This window comes from Sinocyclocheilus anshuiensis, unplaced genomic scaffold (genome assembly GCF_001515605.1).
Source record: "Sinocyclocheilus anshuiensis isolate Anshui unplaced genomic scaffold, SAMN03320099.WGS_v1.1 scaffold1662, whole genome shotgun sequence".
NCBI classification, from domain to species: Eukaryota; Metazoa; Chordata; class Actinopteri; order Cypriniformes; family Cyprinidae; genus Sinocyclocheilus; species Sinocyclocheilus anshuiensis.
Window position 1 is genome coordinate 667,942 of NW_015545835.1, and position 27,895 is coordinate 695,836.

Consider the following 27,895-nt stretch of genomic DNA (forward strand, 5'->3'; position numbering starts at 1 on the left):
GCAATAATAATGAGTACAACAATATCACAGGGGTATTAACATAATATTATAATAAATTATTTTAGGTGCCAAGTGTAGTGAGAACTTTCCTCTGACTTTTTTTTCTCTTTTTTTCCCCAGAACAAATAAATAATTAGAGTTGTTTTCCTCAGCTGTTTAATTGTAGATCTTACAAATGTGCCTTTTGTCAACTCCAAATACTCCATCAAATCTCTGTTAAATCTCCAATTCCTCTCCCCCATAATGTTGTCTTTTAGTAATAATTAACTTTATTGAACTTTGGAAGGCGGAGAGGCCAAAAGTATTTAAACAGAACACTTGAAATTGACCTTGGCATCACTGTTTGTCCACATTATTATGACAACACGCACAGCAGTCAATGAATTTCCTGTATTTGAAACTATAATTGCATATGTGATGTGATGGTACATTGGTAAATACAAACATCAGATGTAATGTTTATTCATGAAGGATGTCTGGTACAATGCATGTAAGCAAACATCAGACTTTATATTTGTTCATAAGGAATAATTAATCGGTATGTTGTGTGTGATGTCACAATTTGTCATGTCCTTTTTAGTTGTTTAGTTCAAGGTTCTTTCTCAGGTAGAAAATTCTTAATGTACATTGTAACATTGATTAATTTACTCTAGCACAGTATAGATAGTCTATCAGTAAAGTAATGCTTCAATAAACTAGAGAAAGGATTCATATGTGGGTAAATCTAGAGGTAAAACTGTTTAAAACGTATTCAGTGTTCGAACACTGCCAGAATGTGTGTGCTTTGAGAGACGTACACCTCCAAATTCGCTGTCTTAACATGGTAAAAAAATCTGTGTATCATTCTATCATTCGTTTTTTTATTTAATATTGAAAGTAGAAAAATGAGAAAACGGCCCCTTTTTCGTTTTGTTTTTTTTTTCCTCCAAAAAACGAAAAACGAGAATTCAGCTTAAATTTTCGTTTTTCGTTCATGGGTGGAAAAATGAATAAACAGCTTGAATATTTCTACACGTGGGCGGGAATAAAACGCCCCTTTCTGCTGATTGGTCAGCCGAAGATCAAACCATGTCATCATCAGTTCTTCCGCAGTATCATTAGCCGGTTTCCCATCACTAGTGTCTACACATACAAAAGAAAGTTTTCAAAATTGGCACGTTAAACGTTGACAAACAGTGCATGCTGACACGGTCAAATTTCACGCGCTCCGTTTAAAGACTTTTGGCCTCAGCCGCCTTCCACATACGGGGCCTGACGTCATTGACGCGTTCCTGTCGTCGCCGGGTTATGACGTGTTTAGAGCTCGCCATCATAAAGTTGCAGCACATTGCTAAAGACAGACACGAGTGACATGAGCTCTTCAGCGGCATTATTCATGAGGTTATAACGGCCCATGACGCGTATCTGTTGCTCGTATTGTGATTTAGAGCTGCTAGTGATTTAGCGGCGGTGTGTTTGTGTGCGCTAAAGGTGAGTCGACGCGTGCTCAGTACCACACTTAGTGGCACATGACAATATAAACGCTGTTTACATGCAGGGTTTGTTGAGTTCACGTGTCATTTTAATGTATGTCTCATTAAATGTGAGTGTAGGAAGCGCATGGTGACATACATTCATGTACTGTAAAAGTGCTACGCGTAATCGCTTTGTAAACACTCCATATATACACTATAAACATTGTATGAAGTGTTTCTGTACTGTTGTGTTTACTGTACAGACGCTCGCTATTCATGCTATATATGCTGTTAGCAGGTGTTTCTGGTCACGTGGCTCTTTGATTCTTGGTAACCCGAAGTGCAGCACTTCATTCTTGTTCAACTTCTGACGCACAAAACCATGTAATAAGTAACTTATTAATACATTTATTTATTCAGGTTCATCACAGGAATATTAGTGGATTCCCTAGATTTCTTAAACTGAGAACCCCTTCCTCCACTCTGCACTTCATTAATGTCATCAGAAGTCATGTTCCTGAAGGGACGTCCATCATGTTGTTCAGCCCCTAAAACTGCTCATCGAGCCGCAGCAGTGCACAAGAAGCACTGAGGTGTGTGTGTGTGTGTGTGTGTGTGTGTGTGTGTGTGTGAGGGAGTTCCTTAAAATGCATCAGAAATGTAAAACAGACTTCTGAGACCTCTATTTTAGTCAGGCCGATGGCGTCTGTCGGGGATGGCAGCGTGGACTCTAAAGCGGAGCTGAGCGCTCTGCTGGAGCAGTGGGAGAGAGAACAGCAGGGAGGCACAAGTGAACTGCTCAACATACTGACCAAGTGAGAAATGCTGCACTGACCCCACATTAACACTTCCCGTTACCTGACCCCGCATCAGCAGCGCCTGTAGTTACTGTAGACAACCGCCCGTCGACCTTTAACCTGACCTCACATCCACAGTTAGACTGGACAAGACTGCGTTAGAGCTGTTACCATGCCTTAAATGCATCCAGCTGAAGTTCTGCTGTTGCATTCTTGACAGTTTACACAAAACCGTGATAGTTAGGGCTGTCAAGCGATTCACATTTGAAACTGAATTAATTACGCGATGTGCTGATTCATCTAAATAATCACATATCAATTTAGTTTTTCTGATTTGTTCAAACACTATGAATGAGTCACTAAATTATTGACTCGCTTGTTTTGTTTAAAACCATTAATTCATTTGAGTTTGCAAAGTTGAGCAGAACTTACAATATTGAAAATATTGTGTCTATAATTTAACACAATATTAACTTATTGTTATTGAATTATTGTATAAAATCAATATCATATTTGGAATTGTGCAGACTTTTGGGGGAAAAAACAGCACTATTGCTTTTGTGATATTGATATAAATTTAAGACACAAACCCATACAGGGACTTTTTGTACTCCTATCTTAGGTGTTGCACCTCCAAAACTTTTGTTTGAATCAAAATGTATTCAGTGAAGACTATGCAGTGTTATTTTACATTCGATTATTACATTTCTATACAAGAAAACCCTTTAGACCTTCCTGAAAAGCACTGTTTATTTAACTCGTCTTTGTTCTGTTGTATTTATTTTCCACTGTTGCTTGTAACAAGATTGTTAGCGTTGAGCCCGTAGTAGCTGCCAAAAAAAAAAAAGTAATTGTAATACAATTTTTTTTTGGATTTATTTTTCTGCATTAATGAATTATTTCTACACCTGGAGTACCTAATTTCTGTTGTTTCCTAATGATGATTTACACTATATTTTACACATTGCACATTTTAGCACAGAAGCCTAAATGACTTTCTTGACTGTTGTCGTTAGGGCTGCACGATTATGACAAAAATCATAATTGTCGATTATTCCCTTGAAATTGTAATTGCAATTATTAATTATGATTATCACCGTTTATATCGAGTAATGTTTGGAATAGGGTCTGAAGCAACGGCTTACCATATTTTTTTGTGAAAATAAACAAGCTGAAAACACTCTAACTGAAAAACTTGTATTGCTTTTCTATAGTATTAAGCCTCAAAGCTGAACTAGACATTGGTTTTGTTTCTTCTTTAAATAATAATAATAATAAAAGTAAAAATATGCATGGTATTGTAATGTTATACTAAAATAAAATCAATGGAAAAACCCTTAAGATAACCTCTAGAAAGAAAACACACACATCTTAAGCATGCAGAATAATGTGAATCTTTTATTTTTTTTATAATTGCACCTTTGAGTGATCACATAATTGTGGCATCCGTAATTGTAATCACGATTAGAAATTCGATTCATTGCACAGCTCTAGTTGTCATGTGATAAGATTACTGATCTCATGTGCAACTTTTTTTTTTTCAATTATTTTTTTTCTTTATTATTTAAAAAAAGAGCGTAGGCCTGTTTTTTTGTTTGTTTTGGCTGCATCTGTGAGTTAATAAAAATGTAACTGGTTGTGTAAAATAGCTAGATAATATCATATAAAATTTTTGAGGTATCTGCAAATATTGTATTGCTGGGTATGAGAATCGATATCATATCGTGTCCTAATAATCAGTTCAATTCACACCCCTATTTAGTACGGTCAAGTACTAATGAGTAAAGTCTTTGTTACCTATTTTTCCCAGCACAGTAATATTTAAGCAGAAATGAAATGTTCACAGAGATACTGTGCTGAAATAGTTACAAAAAATAGTTGTTCATTAAAGTTAGAGGTCTTTCACACAGAACATATTTTTGTGTTTAAAACATGATGCGCAGGGGAGTGGCTTGGGAAGTTTTATATTTATTTTTTAAGTTACACTTTTTTAAGAACTGCGTGTCATGCGTAAGAATCCATTAAGAACAGAAAATGAGTTTATTTATGAATGCCTCTCAAGTGTTAATGTGGTCATGTCAGTGGTATGTTGATACTTGTTTTGATCCCTGCAGGATTTCGGAGCTTGTTGAAAGGGAGACGGAGGAGTATCACAAGGCTGATCCTGACCCGTTTGATGACCGCCATCCAGGTGATCATGTCTAACACCCTTACACTGGACTCCTCATTACTTTACTGCTGTGTTGTCTCCCGGATATAGATATCATAACTCTGACTTTGTTTTGCTCTGAAGGGCGGGCCGACCCAGAGTGCATGCTGGGACACCTGTTGAAAATCTTGTTCAAGAATGATGACTTTATGAATGCGGTAAGGTGGATGCATAATCACATGATATTTTGACTTGTGACTGAATTCACAGTTACATCATGGATTGAATTGACTACATTCAGTAGCGAGTACCAGCTCCCTGGTTAACACTAGCACATGCTCGCTGCTTACACATTTGATCCATTTTACATTAATATTGTTATTATAAACGTCCAAATGCCTGTCTTCCAGTCTTTGTAACTATACACGTAAAGATTTGGTTATGTCTTAAGTTACCAAATACCGTTTGGGAAAAAAAAAATATTGATATCATACATTAGGTCATGCAGGACTTAAGTAAATAAAAGACAAAATAAAAATAATTGTTATGATCTCCTCATATATATTAAGTAGTATTTGGGTGCTGTGGCTGTATACATCGTGACCATGAAATGAAGTGTCTGTCAACAGAGATTTTTCTGTTTTGTGTATATGTGCGGGAAGCCCCTCTGCAGTCACAAATCTTATCCTTTAAAGGAGCCTAGAAGTGCTTTACTTGAGTGAGTGATTTATATCTGTTTTGTTGTTTGATTAAAATGAATGACGCAGACAGCAGCAGGTATATTAGGCTGCAGTCACTTTAAGATCAATCCCAGATCCAGTTTTTTTTGTTTTCAGTCACTGAAGACATAACCAACTGTGTTTACATGAATACTCACTAAGACTCGAGTACCTCTAGACTCGCCAAGCATCTTTGTGCAAATGTTACCATCAAGTGCAATAAGCCATGAAAGAGAGCGCAGTTCAGTTCTTGAACATTTCTTTATCACCTGTACACGTCAATAACTACACAGTCCTGCCCACTAAAAGCTGCATGGATATATTTAATGGTCTTGATATAAATTAAATTTGATCGATACTTTACTATCGTCATGTGATATATCACCATATTGCCTGGCCCTACAAATATATCTTTGTGGCAGTATATCTACACCACTGTAAGTAAGCGAAGCAGCCCTGTTTGATTTCTAATCTTGAGTATTTGGTTTATTTCTGTGCTTTAATAGCTTGTGAACTCATACGTGATGAGTAGCCGTGAGGTGGCACTGAACACGGCTGCATGCAGACTGCTGTTGAACATCATGCCTGGTCTTGAGACGGCTGTGGTCTTTCAAGAGAAGGTACTTTGAGCCTTGTATTTATTCAGAATCAGATCAGGGGTTATGTAGCCTCACAGCTGCGTGTGTGTGTGTGTGTGTGTCCATGGCAGGAGGGGATTGTGGAGCGATTGTTTAAATGGGCTCAGGAGGCAGAGCAGCCCCTCCGAATCTACGCCACAGGCCTGCTGGCAGGAGCCATGGAGAACCAGGACATCGCCGCCAACTATCGCGAGGAAAACTCTGTACTGGTGAGTCCAGGAGCAATGCACTTGTTTCACAACTTTTAAACGCCATGATATGTGTGCATGAGATATGTAACCGCTCTGAATCTTAACTAAATGAGTGGCATTAACACTTTGTCAAATTATTTTTTTTTATTTAAAGCTGTATGGCATTGTATTTAAGAAATTAAGAGTATAGAGTCAATATAAATGTTTTGTAAGGGCAAAATTAAATAAATTGGATTTGATATGGATTTCTACAGTTTTTGCATTTGATCATTGTAATATATGAAGAAGCACAATGCATATTTATGTTTGCTACCAATGCAACTTCATATTGCATGAGAGGACTGCATGCAGCGACACGAGGGAAGCTAAATTAGCACAGCGATGTAGAAAACTTGTTGCCTGCTCATTCACAAACATTTTAATGCAGAATGATGTCACCGACCTGTCTCAATCAAATTTTCCAGAGATGAGTGCAATAATTAGAAATAAACGTGACCCTGGAGCACAAAACCAGTCATTAGGGTCAATTTTTCGATATTGATATGTATACATCATCTGAAAGCTGGATAAATAAGCTTTCCATTGATGTATGGTTTGTTAGGATAGGACAATATTTGGCTGAGATACAACTATTTGAAAATCTGGAATCTGAGGGAGCAAAAAAATCTAAATATTGAGAAAATCATCTTTAAAGTTGTCCAAATGAAGTTCTTAGCAATGCATATTACTAATCATAAATTAAGTTTTGATTTATTTACGGTAAGAAATTTACAAAATATCATCATGGAACATGATCTTTACTTAATATCCTAATGATTTTTGGCATAAAAGAAAAATCAATAAGTTTGACCCATACAATGTATTTTTGGCTATTGCTACAAATATACCCCACGACTTAAGACTGCTTTTGTGCTCCAGGGTCACATATGATAATGAAACAACAGCCCTGTAGTTAATGATCGCTTGATGGGTGTAAATATAAACATGTTGTTTGTGGACAGAAAACATCCTGCGGTCTTGACTAAGAAACTGTTTTAACTGATGCTTTTAGTGCTATTTAGTGTCCATATAATTGAATGGAAATGTAAAAATCAGTGTTTGTGTCGCAGGTTCCTTTAATGCTGCAGAGACTGAGAGAGCTTCAGGAAAAGGAGGCAGAGAACAGGAAGGACAGTAAGCGTCCAAGCAAGAGTCTCGTTCCTCTGCTGCCCCTGGACGAGGAGGCCGTGGACGGAGAGTTCGCTCCTAACGCTCACACAGAGAAACACGACTCGAGAAAAACCGACTCGGACGCTGAGCTGCAGCCCCTCTCTGCTGCGAGGAGCTTGGGGAGATGTAACACAGGCATGAAGGGCCTGATGAAGCCCGCTGCAGCATTCCCTTTAGAGCTGGACGAAATGGACAGCCCAGGTGAAGGCATGAGGAACTGGAGGAAGAAGGAGAACGGTGGCAAAGTAAAGCAGAAGCTGAACTTCTCGCAGCCAGAGCCGGAGCGCAGCTTCAGTGAGCTCTCCAACAGCAGCTGGACTGAGATGAGCCCGTGGGTGATAGGAAATAACTACCACCTGTGCCCGCTCACACCTGGAATAGAGCAGCGCCTCATCCTCCAGTACCTCAACCCGCTGGGAGAATACCAGGAGGTGATTTCTGTAGCTTCACTTGTAGAGCACTGGCCTAGCAATGCCAAGGTCATAAGTTCCATTCACGGGTAGAGCCCTAAGGTAGATACTGCATGATTAGTGTTGGGATTTTTGCTGCACAAATGCTACACAATAACAAAAGGCAGTTTGACTCTAAATTATATAACTGCCTATATAACTCTTTTACTGTAGATTATGTAACTAAATTAACTGCACATATGGTCTTTTTCATGCGTGATCATAACCGGGCAAAGCCTGACATATGAAATAAGAGTCCAACATTTTTTGAGTGTCGGAGAGTCCAAAAAAAAAAAAAAGTTTGCATATGTTTAAGTATAATTTTTGTCACATCATATATGTATATGGCCAAAAAGTAAAATCAAACTCTAAAAGCTTGTAATTTAAATTAGATCTTAACAGTGTAATAGACTTCTTACATTAAAATGCTTATAAATTTCAGTTGTCAAAACATATAATGTAAAACACTCTCAGAAAAAAAGATACAAAAGCCATCAGTACCTTTTCAAAAGGTACACTTTTGTACCTTATTTACCCCAAAGGGTGCATATTATTAGTGCCTTAAAGTGATAGTTCACCCAAAAATGAAAATTAGCCCATGATTTACTCACCCTCAAGGCATTCTAGGTGTGTATCACTTTCTTCTTTCAGATGAATCCAATTGTAGTAATATATTAAAAATGTCCTTCCAAGCTTTATAATGGCAGTGAATGGGTGTTATTTTTCAATAGTCCAAAAGAAGTCCAATAAAGCGCATCCATCCATCATATAAAGTGCCTCATATGGCTCAGAGGCCTCCTGAAGCGAATCGATGCTTTTTTTTTTTAAAGAAAAAAATCCATATTTAAAACTTTATAAATCATAATCTCTAGCTTCCGCTAACTGTCGTGCGTGCGCTCATTCCGGCGGATGATGTAGGCGTAGCGCAAGGTCTGGTGAGAAGTGACGAATGCAGAAGCAGAGAGGAGAGAGCAAAACAAAAGAAGTTGCCTTAGAAGTAATAAATACTGGAAAAAAAATGGAATGCAAACGTATTTTCCAAACATTAGCTTTATCAAAAACAATAAATAAGCTAGCTGTGAACATAATTTTTCAGCGCAGGAATAAAATCGTGGTGTTTGTTTTATTTGAAACAAATATCTAACCTTTATTTGACCCTCTAACTCTTAACACTTTCTATTCTATTTTAATTCTACTTTATCTATATTTATCTTTTTTTTTTTATTCTTTATTTAAAAAAACAACAAAAAACAAACACTAGCTTTCTATTTCGCTTTGGATAAAAGCTTCTGCTAAATGACTAAATGTAAATGTTTGCATTTGTGGTGAATGGTGCATCTTTCAGGAGAACATTACTTATCCACATCCTGCTCTGCAAAACAACACGCAGTCCCTTCTGTTTTTAAAGAGATAGTTCACCCAAAAAGAAAACTTACTTTCATGTCATTCCAGTTTCTTTGCTCTTCACACCTGTGTGAATGTCCCGTTTTAAAGATGTGTGAGAAGTAATCAATAGCAGAACTGACCTGAATGAGTTTAGTGATGCTGCTGGTCACAGAGGAATCTGTATGTCTGTGTTTGTGTGTGCAGTTGTTGGCTGTTTTCATGCAGCTTGGTGCTCGTGAGCTGCTGATGCACTACATGGACCTGAAACAGACAAACGACGTTCAGCTCACGTTTGAAGCCCTAAAGGTACCTGAAAGATATCACACACACTACAGCTCAAAAGTTTGGACACGCATGATTGAATGTTTCTCAAGATCATGAAAAACCTCATGATTTATGCTTAAAATGAGTTTTGAGAACAATGTGTCTGTGTGTGAATTGCTCTATACAGCTGAAACAGCAGGAGGAGTTTGACTTGAAGTGCTGTAGTAAGCATTTCTGTTGTTTGTGGTTATTTTAAACATGTTTTTGCTGTAAAAATAGCCTTTGGTGCTGACATGATTAGACTTTTTTGTACTTGTTATAAAATGTGAAATATTTACGGTAACACTTTAGATTAGGAAACACTAGTCACTAGTTGCTTATTAACTGCATATTACTAGCATATTGGCTGTTTATTAGTGCTTATAAAGCACATCTTAATGCATGACTATTCTAGATTCCTTAATAGTACCTCAAGCCTAAACATAACTACCTTAATTACTTTATTATGCAAAAACTCTGTTAATAGTGAATGTGTTGCCATATGTTCATACTATAGAATGGTTAGTTTTGTCCTGCTCCACTTTTGATGGCTGTTGTACATTAATTGGAGCAAGATCTTCAGACTTGCACCAAACATATTTAAATCTCTTGATGACGCAGTGATTATTTGAATGATTTGTATCGGACACATGCATATTCACCCATTCTCTCTCTTTTCTCTGTCTTTCAGTATCTTGCGTCTCTCCTCCTTCATAAAAAGTTTGCGGCCGAGTTTGTCTCGCATGGCGGAGTCCCAAAGCTACTGGAGATCCCGCGACCCTCCATGGCTGCCACCGGCGTCTCTCTGTGCCTCTATTACCTGGCATACAACCAGGACGCTATGGAGAGGGTAAGATGCTGTGCTGATACGGTGATCACAGCCAGAGCTCTTCTGTGTCTTACTGTTGTCTGTCTGGTTCCTCCGGCTGTGTCAGGTGTGTATGCTGCCGCATTCGCTGCTGTCGGAGGTGGTGAGCTACACGCTGTGGCTCCTGGAGTGCTCTCATGCCTCCGGCTGCTGCCACGCCACCATGTTCTTCTCCATCTGTTTCTCCTTCAGAGCCGTGCTCGAGCTCTTCGACCATCAGGACGGGCTGCGGCGGCTCATCAACCTGGTATGCACTTCCTTTTTCTTTGCGCAGGAATCATGCTTCACAGAGACTTCAATTAGAAAGACAAAACAACAAGGGTTAAAGAGATCCTGTGACCAAAAATGTTGTCATCATTTACTTGCCCTCATGTCACCAAAAACTGTATTACTTTCTTCAGTGGAACATAAAAAGATAATTTGAAGTAGATCTGTGCAATTAATCGAAATACAGTTTCGATTTCGGCCTCCAACGATTATGAAAATACAATAATCGAGATAAAATTATTATCATGCCCCATTCCGCCCCCTTTCCAGCGGAGCCCAATTTCACATGCAAATCAGTAAAATCATGTAACGTGACTTTTTTCAAAATGGGACGTGCTTGATTTATTAAAGATAATTAGGTTTATTCATGTTTTTAAAAGCTTGAAAGAGCACTTGCGCTGTTCCTCAGGAGGCTTTTCTTTTAGCTTAAGGTGTGCGCCTAAACGGTTAAATACATGCAAAAAGGTGTCAAAATGTGGCACTTGGTGATTATTCATGTAAACCCTCGTCTGTTATGTCTTAAGTGAATGTAAACGTTTGAGAATGAAAATATGCATTATAGTAAGTTGGAATGTGTGCAGCTCTTAAAGTGACAGCAGCCTAATATTCCTGCTGCCGACTGTGTGCTTAATATTAATCAAACAACAAAAGACAGACAGAATCACTCACTGCTCTTGACTGAAGGACTTTTGTAGCTTTAATAAGAAGCCAAGTTTAATTCTTACAGTGAAGACTATGCTGTTTTATTTTACGTTAGATTATTACATTTCTGTAGAAGACTGTTAGCTGAATACTTTAGTCTTGCATAAAAAACTTAAAGCACTGTTTGTTTCATTTTTCTATTGTATTTGTCCTTTTTTTGTTTGTTTTTATTGTATTAGTGACAGTTGAATTATTTTCAGTAATTTGAGGACTTTTTTTTTTGTTTCTTACTAATGAGTTACCCTAGTATTCTGCTGTGGTTTTGAGAATTGTGAAATTTCGCTGGTCTCTAAAATGTAGATGTCATAGCAAACATATTTACAGAAAATACATAATTGAGATATACTGCTATCTGTAAATAAATCACTCTTATAAAGTTTTGGTCATGTGACCCACTCATAATCGTGACTGCAATGTTGACCAAAAATAATAGTGATTATGATTTTTTTACCATAATCGAGCAGCCCTAATTTGAAGAAATGTCTCTGTTTTTGTTTTTCTACATACAATGGAAGTCAATGGGCTCCAATGTTGTTTATCAAGCTCATGAGGGTGAGTAAACGATGACAGAACTTTAATTTATGAGTGGCGTATCCCTTTAAAGAGAAACGGGTGTAGTCCGAGGTGAAGGGCTGTTTGGCCTGGTGCTCATTGATAACTGGAGGATGGTGATCATATGAGGGGAGGTGGGTCCTGTGCTACAAAAGTTCAGATTTCTACTACATAATAAATGTGCACTGCTTAAAACACTAACAAAACACAGCTTAAACGCAGCTGGCCACTAAGCTTCTTTTCACTGGTCAGACTGGTCTAGTTTGATGGATTTAGAGAGGTTTTTAGGCACTTTTCAGCTGGGCGGCCTGGGAAACTCGTTAACCAATAAGCTTGGTCAGACTGGCAGATTAGCTAAGACTAGCAGACCAATTTAAGTTGGTAAAAATGATTGAAAAAAATGTGCATTAAAAAGTACGGTTTACAAAAAATAAAAAAAGGTCTAATAGTCAGTTACTCACCCACATGTCATTCAAACCCTGTTTAATTTTTTTTCTTAAATTAAACAAAAGGAGATCTAATGAAACTGGATGGTCATTTATAGTATGGACTGTTCAAACTGTTGAAAATGACAGCATTCAGTTTGTGCCACAAATAAAAGCTAAAGGGTTTAAAGCATTACAGCAGAAATGTATTATAATTGTGTAGCAATGTTCTAAATTTTGTTAGTACTGTTGCTATGTTTTAACATTTATAATTAATATAATATATAGAATTAATATGAATATATAATTTAACATATATCGAAATTAAAGGCCTATGCTTTTTGTACCTTTGTCCTAAATGGTTTTGAATGTTTAGCTTGTATGAAACTGTTGTTGGAAGGACATCATTTTTAAATCTCTTTTGTAGTTTTGTATGAAGTATGATGTTACCAAAGTATTATGTATGGTTTGGGTTTATTGACACATGCAAGAGTAATAGATGATGTCTATAGATATTGTAAACTGATCAAGACTGGTATCAGGACTGACACACTGATTGGATGCTGTGTTTGCCTGAACTCTGCTGTAGTCTGTATGTTTCGTCAGTGTTTATTACTCTCTGTCCTTCTCACTGGGTGTTTGTGTTTTGTAGATTAGCACTCTGGAGATTTTGAACCCAGAGGACCAGGGTGCACTGTTGAGCGACGATGAAATCTTCTCAAGCAGACAGACTGCAAAACATACCTGCATGGCGCTGCGCAGGTATTTTGAGGCTCACCTGGCCATTAAAGTCGAGCAGGTCAAACAATCGCTGCAGCGTACCGAGGGAGGAGCGCCGATACACCCGCAGCCTTATTACAAGGTACATCTGACTCTACCACTGCCTGATCCGTACTATAACTAGGACCTTCTACCATATCTGCAGGATATTTAAACCCTGGATATGTTGCGTATGGTTTGTTGCCTGAAATGTACTCACGGTCGTGTACTCGCTGTAACATATAGTGTTACTTTTCAATGAATAGAAGGATTTAGGAAAGAGGTTGAACTTAGAAGTCTTGCTAGTTTGTGGCAAGCTAAAAATGAGATGTACTGTATCTGTGAGAGTGCTTGGTTGTAGATGGTGTTGAAATGTGTTTTTTGTTTCTGTGTAAATGTTCGTAGGCTTGCTCTTACACCCATGAGCAGGTGGTAGAAATGGTGGAGTTCCTGATCGAGTTCAGCCCGGTGCGTTTGTACTGGGAGCCTGCCGAGTTCTTCCACAAACTGTCCTGTGTGCAGCTCCTTTTGCAGCTCATTTCTATCGCCTGTGACTGGAGAACATACTACGGCAGGTGAGGATCTCCAGTTGTGCGAGCGACGCGCCACAGCAAGAAAATAGTCTTGCAAAGTTTCTCTGGTGCAAAAAGTAATTTTGTTTGATGTTTTGCTGTAAACATTCAGATGGCAGTCATCTTGGACTTAATTTGGATATTACCTTTGACCTTTAAAACTTTGCAGACCTTTTACATTCACGAACACCTGTGTAACATACTACATTAAAGTGCACAACAAATAGTTATTTCTCCCAAAAGAAAAAAAAAACGATTCTGAACTGCCTAAAAAAAAAAAAAAAAGAGTTGTCAGTAATTCCTATATAGGCTTATTTGAAATTTGCATAATGCCTGCCTATGGTCTTTATTGGCTGCCCATGAACAACGTGTTTGTGATTTTAACCACTTTTTTGTGTAAAACGTTTTGCAATGAAGGGGAAAAAGTACTAAGTACACTTTTTTTTTTTTTGGTAACGTGTGTTTCAGGGCTGACACAGTGAGGTATGCTTTGGATATCTTGAGCATTTTGACAGTCATTCCTAAAACGCAGCTGCTGTTGTCTGAGAACGTCGCTGTGCTGGATGAGAATGGCTCCACCATCTCCACTGTTGGTGAGAATCTGCTGTTCTGGTGATGAGGTCCAAAACACGTGGACATAGGTGCTTCCACCTAAACAGGCCTATCTTCATGCACCATTATGCACTGAAATATATAGCCAGAGTTAGTTTAACCTTAACATGTTAATGATCTCCCTGAATAAGATCGTCTAGTTTATTGGCATTTGAAGTCCCACATTATGCATGAAATCTTTTGGTATATTGATTACATTGTATCTGGCACTTAATTCAACACAAGCTCTCGTAGCTTCTGTCTGTGCCTTAACATGAAGGAACGACTAAGAATGTAATTTAACACATTCGTTCATTCATTTTACCCTGATTAGCAGTTGAATGTGTGCTCCAGTCTGTTCAATTAAATAGCAATGTGAGATGCATGCATAACTTTAAGGTTGTTTGAATCCTCTGCAGATACCTTCTATAAGTGCATGCTTGTGTTCTGCAGGTATGAGCATAGTGCTGGTCGTCGCAGAGGGTGAAGTATTTGTAACTGACGCAGAAATCCAGAAGTCGGCCCTGCAGGTGATCATAAACTGCGTCTGCGCTCCAGACAAATGCGTCTCTAGCATCGGCAAGTTCATCTCGGGCACCCCGCGTCGCCGTCTGCCGCAGACCCACCGCGCCAGCGAGAGCGTCCTGGTCAAGATGTGGAACGTGGTTCAGTCGAACAATGGCATTAAAGTCCTGCTGTCCCTGCTCACCATCAAGATGCCCATCACCGATGCCGATCAGATTCGCGCTCTGGCGTGCAAAGCCCTAGTTGGGTTAGCACGTAGCGCTGCGGTGCGACAGATCATCAGCAAGCTTCCGCTGTTCAGCAGCGGACAGATCCAGCAGCTGATGAAAGAGCCTGTGCTTCAGGACAAGCGCAGCGAGCATGTGCGCTTCTGCAAGTATGCAGCAGAACTCATAGAGCGCGTGTCTGGAAAGCCGCTGCTGATCGGCACAGATGTTTCCCTGGCGCGGCTGCAGCGGGCTAGTGTCGTGGCACAGTCACGCATTTCGTTTCCCGAGAAGGAGCTTCTGTTGCTTATTCGGAATCATCTTTTGTCTAAAGGTCTCACGGACACAGCGACAGCACTGACGAAAGAAGCCGAGCTGCCCATGGGGCTGCATGCTCTGGCTCACGCTAGCGTGCCGCCGTTCACTCCCGTTTCTGTCGCGACGCCTCCTTCTCCCGCCGCTGGCATCCCACGGACTCCTCGGCTCACTAACGGAGTCGCGGCCCGTCTGGGTGGCCACACCCCCCACGTGCTTCCTCTTCACCAGCCCCGCCCCTCCACCTCACAGGCTCTGCCCCCTCCACCGCCTGCAGTCTCCCACCACAGTAATGGCTCTCCGCTCATTGGACGCATCGTGTTCTCGCGGGAGCGGCCGTCACCGTGTGCAGCTGCAGGAGGGAAGAGGCCAAAAGTACTGAGGCAGAAATCAGATCATGGTGCGTTCAGCCAGAGTCCGGCCATGAAAAAGCAGCTGGACAGACATCTGCCCTCTCCTCCTACTCTAGACAGGTGTGCTGCCCTTCAGTCTGACTGGGTTTATACCCATTATGCTATTCTTTTTTTATGCCCATGTCAAGTTATGATGTCTGCATTGTACTGCGAAAGCATGCTGTAACTTTGTGGACTAGAAAGTTCCTCATTGGTGCAAAAAAAAAAAAAAAAAAAAGAGAGGGAGGGAACAAGTTGTTGCAAAAATGACTTGAGTTTATGCAACACATGACTGCCTTTGTTGGTAATCAGAAACTTGAAATATATAGATGTTATAAGTCTTAAACAAAAGGATTCATTAAATGCATTTATAGGATTCTTTAAATGCTTCATCTAATGTGTCTTAGTAAAGAAAAACACAAAATGCTTAAAATGTTCACTGTTCACCCCAAAATAAAAAGTGTTAGTTATTTTCTTTAAAACACACATGAAATTATTTTTAATATTCTCGCATCACTTTGTCCCTCCATTGAAAGTCCACGCAACCAAAAAGTTCATAAAAACATTGTAAAAGTAACCCATATGAATCGCATTGTTTAATCCAGGTCTTCTGAAAAAACAACAAGATCAGTTCATATGAGGAGCAGATTTAATTTAGGCATCAAGTGTGGTAAATGGTTTTCACACGTAAAAATTATAAGTGGAATAAATTGTTTTTCCAAAATGTTTAAAAAAGTTTTTTTTTTTTTTTTTTTTTTTAAACTAACCCGTTTTTTTTTTCTTGTCAGTTTATCATGTTCCTGAACATTGACTCTATCCAGTATAATTTGTTGATCTTGAATGAAAATACGTCTGGAACTGTTAGATGATCAAACACTTGGACAGTGACATGGACAGTCACAGTTAAAGTAGTATAGGCACTACTATTCCAGAACACTAGAAGCAATGTGTAAAATGATCTGACAAACCATGTGTGGTTCCTGGCTTTTGTAGCACTTGCTGCTTTCCATATCCTTCTGAAGTCCTTCTAATGTATCATACATACATGTATCATATGTTGTTGTTTCCAGTATCATAACAGAGTATTTGCGAGAGCAGCACGCCCGCTGCAAGAACCCAGTGACCACATGTCCTCCCTTCAGCCTCTTCACACCGCATCAGTGCCCAGAGCCCAAGCAGAGACGCCAGGCACCCACCAATTTCACTCCTCGCCACACACGCAGGGTCGTCTACCCCAAATACGGTGGGGTTGATGGAGGCTGTTTTGACAGGCATCTCATCTTCAGCAGGTACAGTTACACAGAACTGTGAGTTCAAACATGATATGCTTTGATCAGATGTGAAAATATGAGTTAGTGCCCAGTTGTGACAGTAGCACTAACAAGTCAGCCAAGAACAGAACTGTCCTAGGTGCGTTGTTTGTTAACGAGTTACTAAGTTATTTTTCCCCATCTTGAGTTTCATCGTGCTAATCGAGTGTTGTTTGTGACCATGTGTCCAGGTTTCGGCCCATCTCTGTGTTCAGAGAGGCTGAGGAGGATGAGAGTGGCTTCATGTGTTGTGCGTTCTCAGCGCGAGAGCGTTTCCTGATGTTGGGCACATGCACCGGACAGCTCAAACTCTACAATGTGTTCAGTGGACAGGAGGAAGCCAGCTACAGCTGCCACAGCTCAGCCATCACACACCTGGAGCCCTCCAGAGTAAACGCACACTGAGTCCTTGAACTCTAGAACTTTCTCGGCTCAGGACACTAGTATGGGGGTAGAATTGTTGCATTATTCCAAATAAATAGATTATGATGAGATTTGCAAATAAAAAAAACATTCACAAATACATTTTTATGTCAAAAACACAACTTTGCCCGGCATTCATTTGTGAATCGCGTCCTGGGTATTTGTAGATTGCTGCACGCATTCGTGGATCGCTCGCTGTGAATTTGTGGATTTTGAAACATTTCTAGCTTCAAGATGCTGACAATCCACAAATGCGTGCAGCGATCTACAAATGCCCAGGACGCGATTCACAAATAAATGCCGGGCAAAGTTTTGTTTGTAGGATAAAAAGATATTTGTGAATATATTTTTTATTTGCAAGTCTCATTTTATTTGTGAATTTAATTCATGTTTGTGAAACTCTGAGATTTATTTGTGGATCTCATTCTATTTATTTCGTGAATATGTTTGGTTTTTGTTAATCGCTTTACATTTATTTGTGGATCATAATCTATTTATTTGGAATAATGCAACAATTCTACCCCCATACCCTAATAGAGTAACATGCTTTTAGTTGTGCTTTTACACCTCTTAAAAAGTGCCCTGATTCTGCCAGATATTGCATGTGAATTTCACGATTTTATAGTAGGCCTGTAATTGCAGTCTATAATGGTATGTGGATTCCGGGGTACAGTAAGGCAGAGTTTGATGCATTGAATGCTTTGGCAGTTTAAGTGATTCATGCACATCTGATGGTGGTGTTGTAACTGATTGTGAAGATGTAATTCTATATATTTGAAAGCTGCTCTGACCCACCTCAGCTCCTGTAATTGATGTGCAAATGCATTTATGGTAGATGCTGATGTTTTGTCTCTCTGTGTCAGGACGGTTCCCTGTTGTTGACATCAGCTTCCTGGAGTTATCCCTTATCTGCGCTGTGGGGAATGAAGTCTGTATTCATCATGAAGTGAGTCAGCACGCCTACAAACTTCACTAATTGTTAAAAACTTAAATTATTATTTTTCATTTTTTTGAATGAAACTCCTTTATTTCTAGGCATTCATTCCTGGATGATCATTATGTGGAGTTCAGCAAACTCTCTCAGGACAGAGTCATAGGAACAAAAGAGCACATTGCACATGCAAGTCACCTTTTTAACCATTTGAACACTCGCCTTTCATTGTGTTTCTGTTTTTCATTCGTAAATTAAGACACCGGTTTTAACACGCTGACCCTCTGCATATAAACATGTTAAATAAATAACACGAAGCATGCAATTTTTCTGATACTTTTTTTTGTTAAAATTATTAACATTCTGCATGGTATATGTAACTTTATGACCGCAATATGTGATCAAAATATATTGGGAATCCAGTCTGTGAACGTCTTTTTCATGCATCTTTGTGTATTTCTGCAGATATATGACATTCAGTCTGGACAGAAACTCCTGACCCTCAATAACCCTGACCTAGCTAACAACTACAAGCGCAACTGTGCCACGTTTAACCCCACGGATGACCTGGTCCTGAACGACGGTGTCATGTGGGATGTCCGCACCGCTCAGGCCATCCATAAGTTTGACAAGTTCAACATGAACATCAGCGGCGTTTTCCATCCCAATGGTTTAGAGGTCATCATCAACACGGAGATTGTATCCTTTTCTGCTCAGCGAACCACTGGCTGTGGCTTGTTTTTCTGTGTGTTTTATGATATTGTAGTTTGTTTTCTGATTCTTCTGTTGTTGTTAATGAGGTTTTAGTTAACTAGTGGGTTATTTAATGCTGATTAATGTAGAAAAAGGGTGCTATCGATCTGGAGAAGTGTTACTGGGATACATGGGATGCTTAAAGGGTGAACCTCTTCTTGCTGCATTGTTTCTGAAGCGGTTTGCTTTAACTCGCGCTCCAGTGGGATTTGAGGACGTTTCATCTTCTTCACACAGTGCCAGCGCTAGATCAGTGTAGGATTGTCTTCAACAACAATGGAACTGTCATTTATGGAGGTGAGACGCACACACAGTGCATTCACGTCACTTCCTTTTTATTCTCTCATTTTGTTTATGCTATTATGCTTTACATTAATTTAAATTACATCAATCTACACCCCATGCTCCATAAAGACAAAGCAAAAACTTGTGATAACGGAAAAAAAAAACAAAAAAAAACATTGCATAGTATTCACACCTTTAATTCAGTACTCTGTTGAAGCACCTTTGGCAGCCTCGATTATTTGTGAGCTTCTTTTGCAATCTTGGATTTGGGGATGTTTCTGCCATCGGTCTCTGCAGATCGTCTCAAATCCTTGTCAGGTTGGGTGGGAAAGTCTGTGGACATTTTCAGAACTTTCTAGAGATGTTTGTTTTGGTTCGATCTGGGCTCTGGCTGGGCCACTCAAGGACATTCACGGTCCTCCTGTATCGTCTTGGCTATTTTAGGGTGATTGTTCTGTTGGAAGGTGAACCTTCAGCCCAGTCTGAGAAGTCCATATTAACTTTTCATTAGGAATATCTTTGTAATTTGCTGTGTTCGGCTTCCTTCTGTGATGACCAGTGCCCCAGTCCCTGCCACTAAAAAACACCCCACAACATAATGTATCGCAGTTCTTCACCATTGGATGGGGATGAGCAGTGACCTGTTTCCTCCAGAGATGATGCTTGTTGGTTAAACATTTCTGTCTCTCTATTAGTGGAGGTATTAGATATTGTATTGATGTTCCGGAGTGTGTTGTAGCCATGTTGCAGGCTGATGATGAGGATGATATGATGGAGCAGCAAATGAAGAGTCCATTCGGTTCATCCTTCAGGACCTTTGATGCCACTGATTATAAACCCATCGGTATGACTGTAATTCTATCTTCATTTTCTCTATTCAGCTTTTGTAAAAAGCAAATAAGCAGTTAGATGCTTCCTGTAAGATATGTGACCCTGGAGCACAAAAGCAGTCTTAAGTCGCTGGGGTATATTTGCAGCAATAGCCAAAAATACATTGTATGGGTCCAAATTATAGATTTTTCTTTTATGCCAAAAATCATTAGGATATTAAGTAAAGATCATGTTCCATGAAGATATTTTGTAAATTTCCTACTGTAAATATATTAAAACGTAATTTTTGATTAGTAATATGCATTGCTAAGAACTTCATTTGGAAAACTTTAAAGATGATTTTCTCAATATTTAGATTTTTTTGCACCCTCAGATTCCAGATTTTCAAATAGTTGTATCTCAGCCAAATATTGGCCTATCCTAACAAACCATACATCAATTGAAAGCTTATTTATTCAGCTTTCAGATGATGTATAAATCTCAATTTCCAAAAATTGACCTTTATGACTGGTTTTGTGGTCCAGGGTCACATATGCACTTGTTACTGTTACACAACTGTGAGACACATTTTAAAATGGTTTGATTAGTAGCACGTCACATGCTGTCCAAAGACATCACTTGACCGAAATTGTTTCTGTAAATATGTTTCTAAGCTGATGAAGATCTTGATGGTCTGCTTGCTTTCTCAGCCACCATTGATGTGAAGAGGAACATTTTTGACCTGTGTACAGACACTAAAGACTGCTATCTGGCTGTCATTGAGGTATGCTGTGCTTTTTAAAGTTAATTTAGTTATTTACTGTGTATATATAGTTAGGTAAATATTACCTCAACTCTAGGACATTGTACTTTTAAATTTGAGATTCTTTTTTTCTTGTTAAGTTCAACATCAGTGAACAAAATGATCTTTACAGAGCAAAATTCTATGAAGCTACAATTCTACATATCATTAAACTCTACACCCATGTCGTATTTATCTTGTATGACATCAAAACTCTCTGTGGTGTTATATGTGAATGTGTGTAACAGAATCAGGACTCAATAAATATGGACACTGTGTGTCGGCTGTATGAAGTCGGTCGCCAGAGACTTGCTGAGGAGGAAGAGGATGAGGAGGATCAGGTGAGGCTGATGCAAACAGCATTCATGTTTGCATACATTTATATATACATTTAAGCTCTGTGTGTATGGGGGAAGTTTTGCAACAATGAGCCATTCTGGGTGTTTTTGTGATTGTAGCAGACACCTATCACACGGCTGGCATAATTTACTGAATTATTAACTCATTTATTGTGATATCAAAACTATTTGAACTGTTAGCTGTGGAAGCTTATGACCAGTCAGTTCAGTGTAGCTTAAATAGTTCTAGGACTCATGTTCTGATACATGTAACAAGAGAATATACTGACCTTTGCTACCAATGTTGTTCTTAGTCATGAAAAATAATATATAGGTTTAAAAAAAATAGGGTTCAGGTTTTACAGAAGTGCCAAAGTGGTTACCATCACTTGTCAATAAATGAACAAAAACGTTCAAGTCACATTTATTTATATATTTTTAATATACTTTTATAGAGTGCAGATCAGTTCAAAGCAGCTTCACAGTAATAAATGCTGAACAATTCATCAATTTTGAAACATTCAATTTCAGCTTTAAGGCAGTGGCATTTCAGTACTGATTTATATTAATTAATTAAATCAGTGTAATCAGTTATGAAACAAACAATTCAGCTATAAAGCATCTCTACAGAAGGCAACATTATTCAGCTCAAGTTATACAAAAAAGTGTGCAGTGAAAAAAACAAACTTATGCCAAGTGTTTTTATACTAATGTTCATTTTAGTTTGTGACCATTCTTCACCATTCTTTTGAGAGAATTTAAAATGAAAATTTGCAGTGTCTACCCAAAAAAAAAAAAACCCTTGAGCTATTAAGATCTGACTGAAATGATGGGGACCATGTTAAACATGAATGGCTTGAGCTGTTACTTGTGACACTGGGATTGTTCAGGAGGTTATGTAAAGCAGCAGGTGCTACACAGAGCTAGCCACCGAGTAATGAGTATCTATTCTTCTCTTACGTCAGTGAGGCTGGGCACTGTAAACTTGATCATGAGACGTTTGTTTCATTCAGGAGGAGGATGATCAGGATGAAGAGGACGACGATGACTCGGATGATGACATAGATGACATCGATACAGACCCGCTGCTGGCAGAGCTGGAGAACGAGAATAACAGAGAGGAGGATGGCGAGCAGGACTTCTCTCCGTCTGATGATGAGGAAGTGGCTCGCCTGCTGGACGAAGAGGCAGATGATGATGATGATGATGACGACGATGACGACGATGACGACGACGACGATGAGGATTCTGATGACAATGAGCGAGATGTGGAGCTTGTACTAGACAACAGTGAGTTGTTTGACGACATGCACACATATACATAGAGGAGCTACTCCCTTCTCACTGGAGAAAAGCCATGCAAAGGTTTCATTTTTATATCACAAACATGTGAGCTCAAGATGTGTTAAATGAAAAATAACAAACCATACTGGAGAAACGTTTCATGCTTAGACTTGTTAATGAGATATGTTTGGCATCTTGGAGTGAGAGAAGTGAGAGTTCCCTGCTCCCTACTTCAGGTCATGCTATAGTAAGCAAATGTATTTCAAAATTATAAATTATTATTATTAAGAATTACTAGTGGTGTTATTATTATGTATGCATCAATATGGAATTTAGCACCAGTAACTTATAATACACAGCTGGTTGTGACCTTAATTTAGAAATTATTCAATAAAAACATTTGAACTAGATAAACCAAAAAAATAATAATAAAAATCCAGCAAGTCACTGGAAATCACATTTTCTCAAATGAAGACCTGCTAACACTAATAATATATTCAGTACACGGTGAACTATGACGTAAATATGACATGACCAGTTTGAGTATACAGGATTTAAAGATGCTCTCTCGGGCATGTCCATTAAATGTAATTTATTCAAAGGCTTGTTTAAGTGACATAACTGCATATTTATTGTATACAGATTAGGGCTGTCAAAATGGCTGAAAAACAAAATTTGAATTTTGTACTTAAATATTATAAATATTTGAATTTAAAAGGCATAATTTCAGTTAGGGGGAAAAAAAGCTTTTGGCTTCTCTCCTGAGGCCACAAGAGGGCGCATCGAGCAAAATATTAGTAATGCACGTTTCTTCAAAGCATAATAAAATAACACGACTATCTCTGAAAAAAGTGCATAATGTTTAAAATAATGTTTATAAACCTTATATAACTAAAGTTGCTTAAACAATTAGAAACAAAACAGAATCATGCATGTATGTATAATTTAATACAAAGGACTGAAAAACAATCATAAAGAGTACTTTCTTCATTTAAAAACTTGAGATGCAGTGGGATGGGGAAAAACCGCCATAAAGTCTTGAGACATGTTTTTTAAAAGTTGAACTTGCATTAATTGCAAGTGTCTCTCTTGTGCGAGACGCGAGTGCAATGGTGATAGATGTCCCTCTAGAAAATGTGATAAATATGCGTTCTGTGTGAACGGCTTGGTTTCGGTTTTGATGTAAACAACATCTTCCCCGCATCGATTATCTTTTCCCGCAATATTTGTAATTAACAACGTAGCAGCGCCACATCTAGTGGCTTAAACTGGATAAGCTAACAAAAACATTATAATGCAACGACACTTACATCGTCATCGCATCTCGTGCGCCGCTGATAAAGCTGACTGACGCAAACCTAAAATTCGAATGCAACGTTTTTGCATTCGAATGTGGATTTTTTTATTAAATTCGACGAATATTCGAAATTCGAAAAAAAATTTTTGACAGCCCTAGTTAGTAGTTATTTGACATGAGGACTTAAAATAATTCCATATTTTAAAGGGGGTTAGTCAGTTATTTTATTTCCACCCTAATCTGAAATGTCAGGGTTTTTTCCTCCCTCCATCCACAAAATTCCCAGCCAAATTATACTGTTTTTGGACAAACACCAGGGTCGTGTGGTAATTTAAAAGTAAGAGTTTAAAAGCAGGAATTAATCCAAAACTCGTTTTGGAAATATTTTTTGACCACTGCTAAGTGCTGTACGGTTGCTTTGCATGTTTTATTTTAAATTCGACGAATATTCGGAATTCAAATTTTTTTTTGACAGCCCTAATACAGATAGTATATTATAAGGCTTGCTTTTTATTATTAAACAGGACAGTTAACTCTAGCCCCGCCAGTGTTTTTTGAGAAAAGTTGCCACCAGCGTTTTTGATCATTTTCATGATCAACTCATGGCCCACAGAATATTTTGTTGTATGAATATCTGAACATGCACCAAAGAATGAAAAGAGCTATTTTTGTTGAGCTAAAATATTTGAAAGAGCTAAAATATGTTGATTAAAAAACATATTTTTTAATCAACACTTGAATGTGGATAAGTTTCATAAAAAAAGCAACATTTTGAACAAAAAGCTGAGAAAATTGCTTTTTAGTCAGACTAAGTCTGGATTGGATTCAGAACTCTTTCAGAAGGTGTGTAATAGCGCCCCCTACCATATAATGCGACCGAAAAAATGACATCAATGGCGGGGAAAGAGTTAAAAAGACAGTAAACTAATGGAGAGGTAGAAAGGGAGCTTAAAAAGTAGAAGCAAGTTATAGATGAACTTCCAGGGTTTCTCCGCAACGATTCTCAGTGGCATCAAAATAAAATTGCGGTCACACATACCATTGCTCTGTAAAATTCATGAACTAAATGAAGTCATTCCGATGGGAATTTGTGCGATCATATCGGAAGTTTGTGTGTGAGGGAGAAAAAGTTCCACTGCGCAGAAAAGCTGTCTGGGATGAAACTGAATTCTGTGTGAGCTGCTCTGTATACACCTCAGCGCTAGTGACTATGAACGATGGGCCTGTTTGCATGTGAAATTTCGCTAATGTGACCACACCTTTATCATCCAAACAGAAAAACTTATCGTCGTTGCTGATGGTTAAAAAAGTCACATGTGATGTATTGGTCAATGAGTAGTATTGACAGTTACTGTTGCTGACAGCTGCAGCGTATGCTAAACGCTCAGCGTGTGGGAGTCCTGTGAATGCTGAAAATGTTTAGTTTTGTGGTTTATCTGGCCTGATGAAGCAGCTGAGTACAGTGCTAGCGAGAGAATATTCATTCTTCACTTTTGGCCTCTAGCAGGTGATGACAGACACAGATTCTAATCAATTATGAGAGCAGACTTTGACATTGACAGGTTATACAGTTAAAGCAGCTGTTTGCTATTGGCCATGACTAAATGTTTATGATGTCTTTCCCCGTCATGTCATTTCTTGCATGTTCTTTTTCTTCCTATTCTTTCATTACTGTCAGTTTTTCCCCTGTGCTGTCTGAAATGTTGTTCTCTTATTCCCGTAGCAGACAGCTCTGATAACTCAGACCTGGAAGATGACATTATCCTTTCCCTGAACGAGTGATCCTGCCCAAAACCACGGTGGAAGTGCTCAACCAGGCTTGAAGCTCAGTGAGAAGATCTGAGAGAGAATGTTATAGGATAGCAGCAGCTGATGAGTGTCAGGTTGTGGTGTGGATGGTCTACATGCACACGGACCCGAAAATGACATGTGTGGACTTGCTGGAAAATTGTAAACAAAACATAGTTTTATATAAGGACGTCTCGCCTAAAACCAATGGAACTTGTCCGTTGTTTGTTTTTGCTACAGCGTTGCCCTCTTGGAACATCTGACCATTTTTAAAGAACGTGTACTGATAGATTTCGAGAAGGGTCTTGCGTTCATACATTAGCGTGTTTTGTTGTGTTGGTTGGCCGCTGTCTAGAGGAGTTCTGGGTAGCTCTGATCCACTGGATGCACTGTTTGCATGCGCAGATCTGTATGCATGCCTTTGACCTTTGACCTGCCCACCACTCCTCATGTGATCTCTTGAGTTTGATTAATCTAAACATCTGAAAATCTAGTTGCTTAGACATTTAGTTCATCCATTTTTGCTTTCTGAATAGTAGGTTTGTTAGCCATTGCTTGTTTCATTTTACAAGAAAGCGCTTTTAAGGCCCTTTTTGTCGGCTGACTGATTGGATTGAAGATGTTGCACCACGTTTAATGAGCAATAATTTCCATTGGTTTCTAAATTCACATAAAGGACTAAAGGACTGTGGTACCTCAGATCCGCAGCGGCGTTTGCTTCTCTTTTGGAGGAAGTTAACTGTTGCACCGGTTTGCTTAAACTTCATTTCACATGAAGTTAAACATTTTTAAACATCTGTGTACAGCCTCCATTTACTTTATGGTTTAATTTTTTGTTCATGCCTTTCCAAAAGTAAAGATCTAAGGCAACATTGTGTACAAAATGTATAAAAAATATTTTTACTATAAATGTTATTGCAATAAACCAGAGTAAATTGTTGAATTTTTTGAGAGCCATCCGTCAGATCACAAAGCTGTCACTGTCATCAAACTCTGTTCACCATGCATCTGAAAATCCTACTTTTCAGTTATTACTTTCACTCTCAATTTGACTAAAACCTGTTTGCCTGGATCTCTTGCATTTAATCCACTCAACTTGTTTTAAGGTCCTTTGGACTTTTCTTTTTTTTCTTCTCACCTGTCGTATTAACAAAAGTAGACATAGTCTGCATCACCTGCGATGGGGCGCTCTTTAGCACGAGCAGAAAGTGCTTCTCAAATCTGTCCTGGAGATCTTTGCATAATTTGTCTCCCTCTTCCATTTCACCTGATTCAACTCATCAGTAGAGACTGCAACCCGAATGTGTGTGTGTGCAATAAGGAGAACACACAAAATGTGCAATTTGGGGCTATATATTCAATTAATTGACCCTTACGCCAATTAAAAATGTATAAATGTAATTGAATTATGTAAAACAGACTTCTCAAACTCTAACTCCACAGTGGCAACAGTGAGAATTTATGACAAATGATGAGTTTATTCGCCTAAACCAAAACCAAGTGGAAGCCTTTGGCCAGTGGCATTTTACCAACAGCACAGTGGCAAGAATAATCATTCATTGTGCAGGGTAAAGTAAACTAACCCTTGAATTTCGTAACATGGATCCCCCCCTTTGGCAGCTCAAGCTCCACCAAATGTTACCTTCCCTACCCACAAGTCTGTTTCAGTTTATCAGTACTTCTGGGTTGTATTTATATCACATTACTGTCAGTGCAGTGAGACAAAATAGACTCAATAGACCAGTAAATTAGATTCCATGATTTTTAGGCAGTGTACAACTGAAATGTTGTATTACTATAATGAAAATGTGATTTTTCTCATTATGGTACTGAAAATATGAGGGTGAAGACATCGTTGACATTTAATTTGCTGTAAAGCTGCTTTGCAACAATTTGCATTGTGAAAAGCGGTATACGAATAAACTTGAATTGAATTATTAATAATCTAATAATTTCTAAAATAAATTACATCAAGTCTTTACTAGGTCCAAACACTGCACTTTAATGAGTCACGGGTGAAAATCAAAAGCAGCTTTAAACACCAACCAGATTTATGTGAAAAAAGCTCAGCTGAAATGAAGGGTATGGCAAGACTCTCCCTTTCATAGGTTCACTCTCCGTCAGTATCTGATGCTATGGGAACCTTATAGCAAAGTGCCATGCTATGAGAGACTGCCATTTAGCTAGCCTGTACCTTAGCACAGGCTGCTGTGAAACATGAAAATGACAACAGTTTAAACAGAAAAAAACCTGGGAGCCTGGAGTCAAATCCATATCCAAATTGTAAAATTTGTCAAAAGTGTACAGAGAGGACCTGACTGCCGCCACACAGATGTCCTCCAAAGAAGTTCCTTTAAGCAGTGCCTAAGAGGAAACTAACTAGTTCTTCTAGTAGAGTAGAGTCT

The 27,895-nt window shown here is 38.7% G+C and overlaps 1 protein-coding gene across 3 annotated transcripts; it reads left to right on the plus strand.

The window, feature by feature from the left end:
* Positions 1-1,275: 1,275 nt before the first annotated feature.
* Positions 1,276-26,430, plus strand: dcaf1 (ddb1 and cul4 associated factor 1). 3 transcript variants are annotated; one of them, XM_016499434.1, is made up of 25 exons: positions 1,276-1,470; positions 2,150-2,269; positions 4,366-4,442; positions 4,545-4,618; positions 5,626-5,739; positions 5,829-5,966; positions 7,058-7,588; positions 9,197-9,298; positions 9,987-10,145; positions 10,231-10,410; positions 12,762-12,971; positions 13,274-13,443; positions 13,909-14,033; positions 14,485-15,550; positions 16,540-16,758; positions 16,971-17,169; positions 18,066-18,148; positions 18,238-18,322; positions 18,599-18,832; positions 19,090-19,183; positions 19,911-20,015; positions 20,692-20,765; positions 21,032-21,124; positions 22,135-22,411; positions 25,426-26,430. In XM_016499434.1, exons 2-25 carry the CDS (start codon positions 2,154-2,156, stop codon positions 25,482-25,484), a joined length of 4,584 nt encoding a protein of 1,527 aa, XP_016354920.1. In that variant the 5' UTR covers positions 1,276-1,470; positions 2,150-2,153; the 3' UTR covers positions 25,485-26,430. The 3 variants fall into 3 exon arrangements, with proteins under 3 accessions (XP_016354920.1, XP_016354921.1, XP_016354923.1); XM_016499435.1 differs by lacking the exon at positions 1,276-1,470 and adding an exon at positions 2,054-2,061 and having other exon boundaries at positions 2,146-2,269; XM_016499437.1 differs by lacking the exons at positions 1,276-1,470; positions 2,150-2,269; positions 4,366-4,442; positions 4,545-4,618 and having other exon boundaries at positions 5,659-5,739; positions 7,050-7,588.
* The last annotated feature ends 1,465 nt before the right edge of the window (positions 26,431-27,895 follow it).

What these genes read in the sequence shown, in the direction of transcription:
- dcaf1 (XM_016499434.1), top strand. Translation starts at nt 2,154, where the DNA reads ATGGCGTCTGTCGGGGATGGCAGCGTGGACTCTAAAGCGGAGCTGAGC. An exon ending in CGCTGGGAGAATACCAGGAG is followed by an intron (nt 7,589 to 9,196) that starts GTGATTTCTGTA and finishes TTGTGTGTGCAG; the next exon opens with TTGTTGGCTGTTTTCATGCA. An exon ending in GCTATCTGGCTGTCATTGAG is followed by an intron (nt 20,766 to 21,031) that starts GTATGCTGTGCT and finishes TGTGTGTAACAG; the next exon opens with AATCAGGACTCAATAAATAT.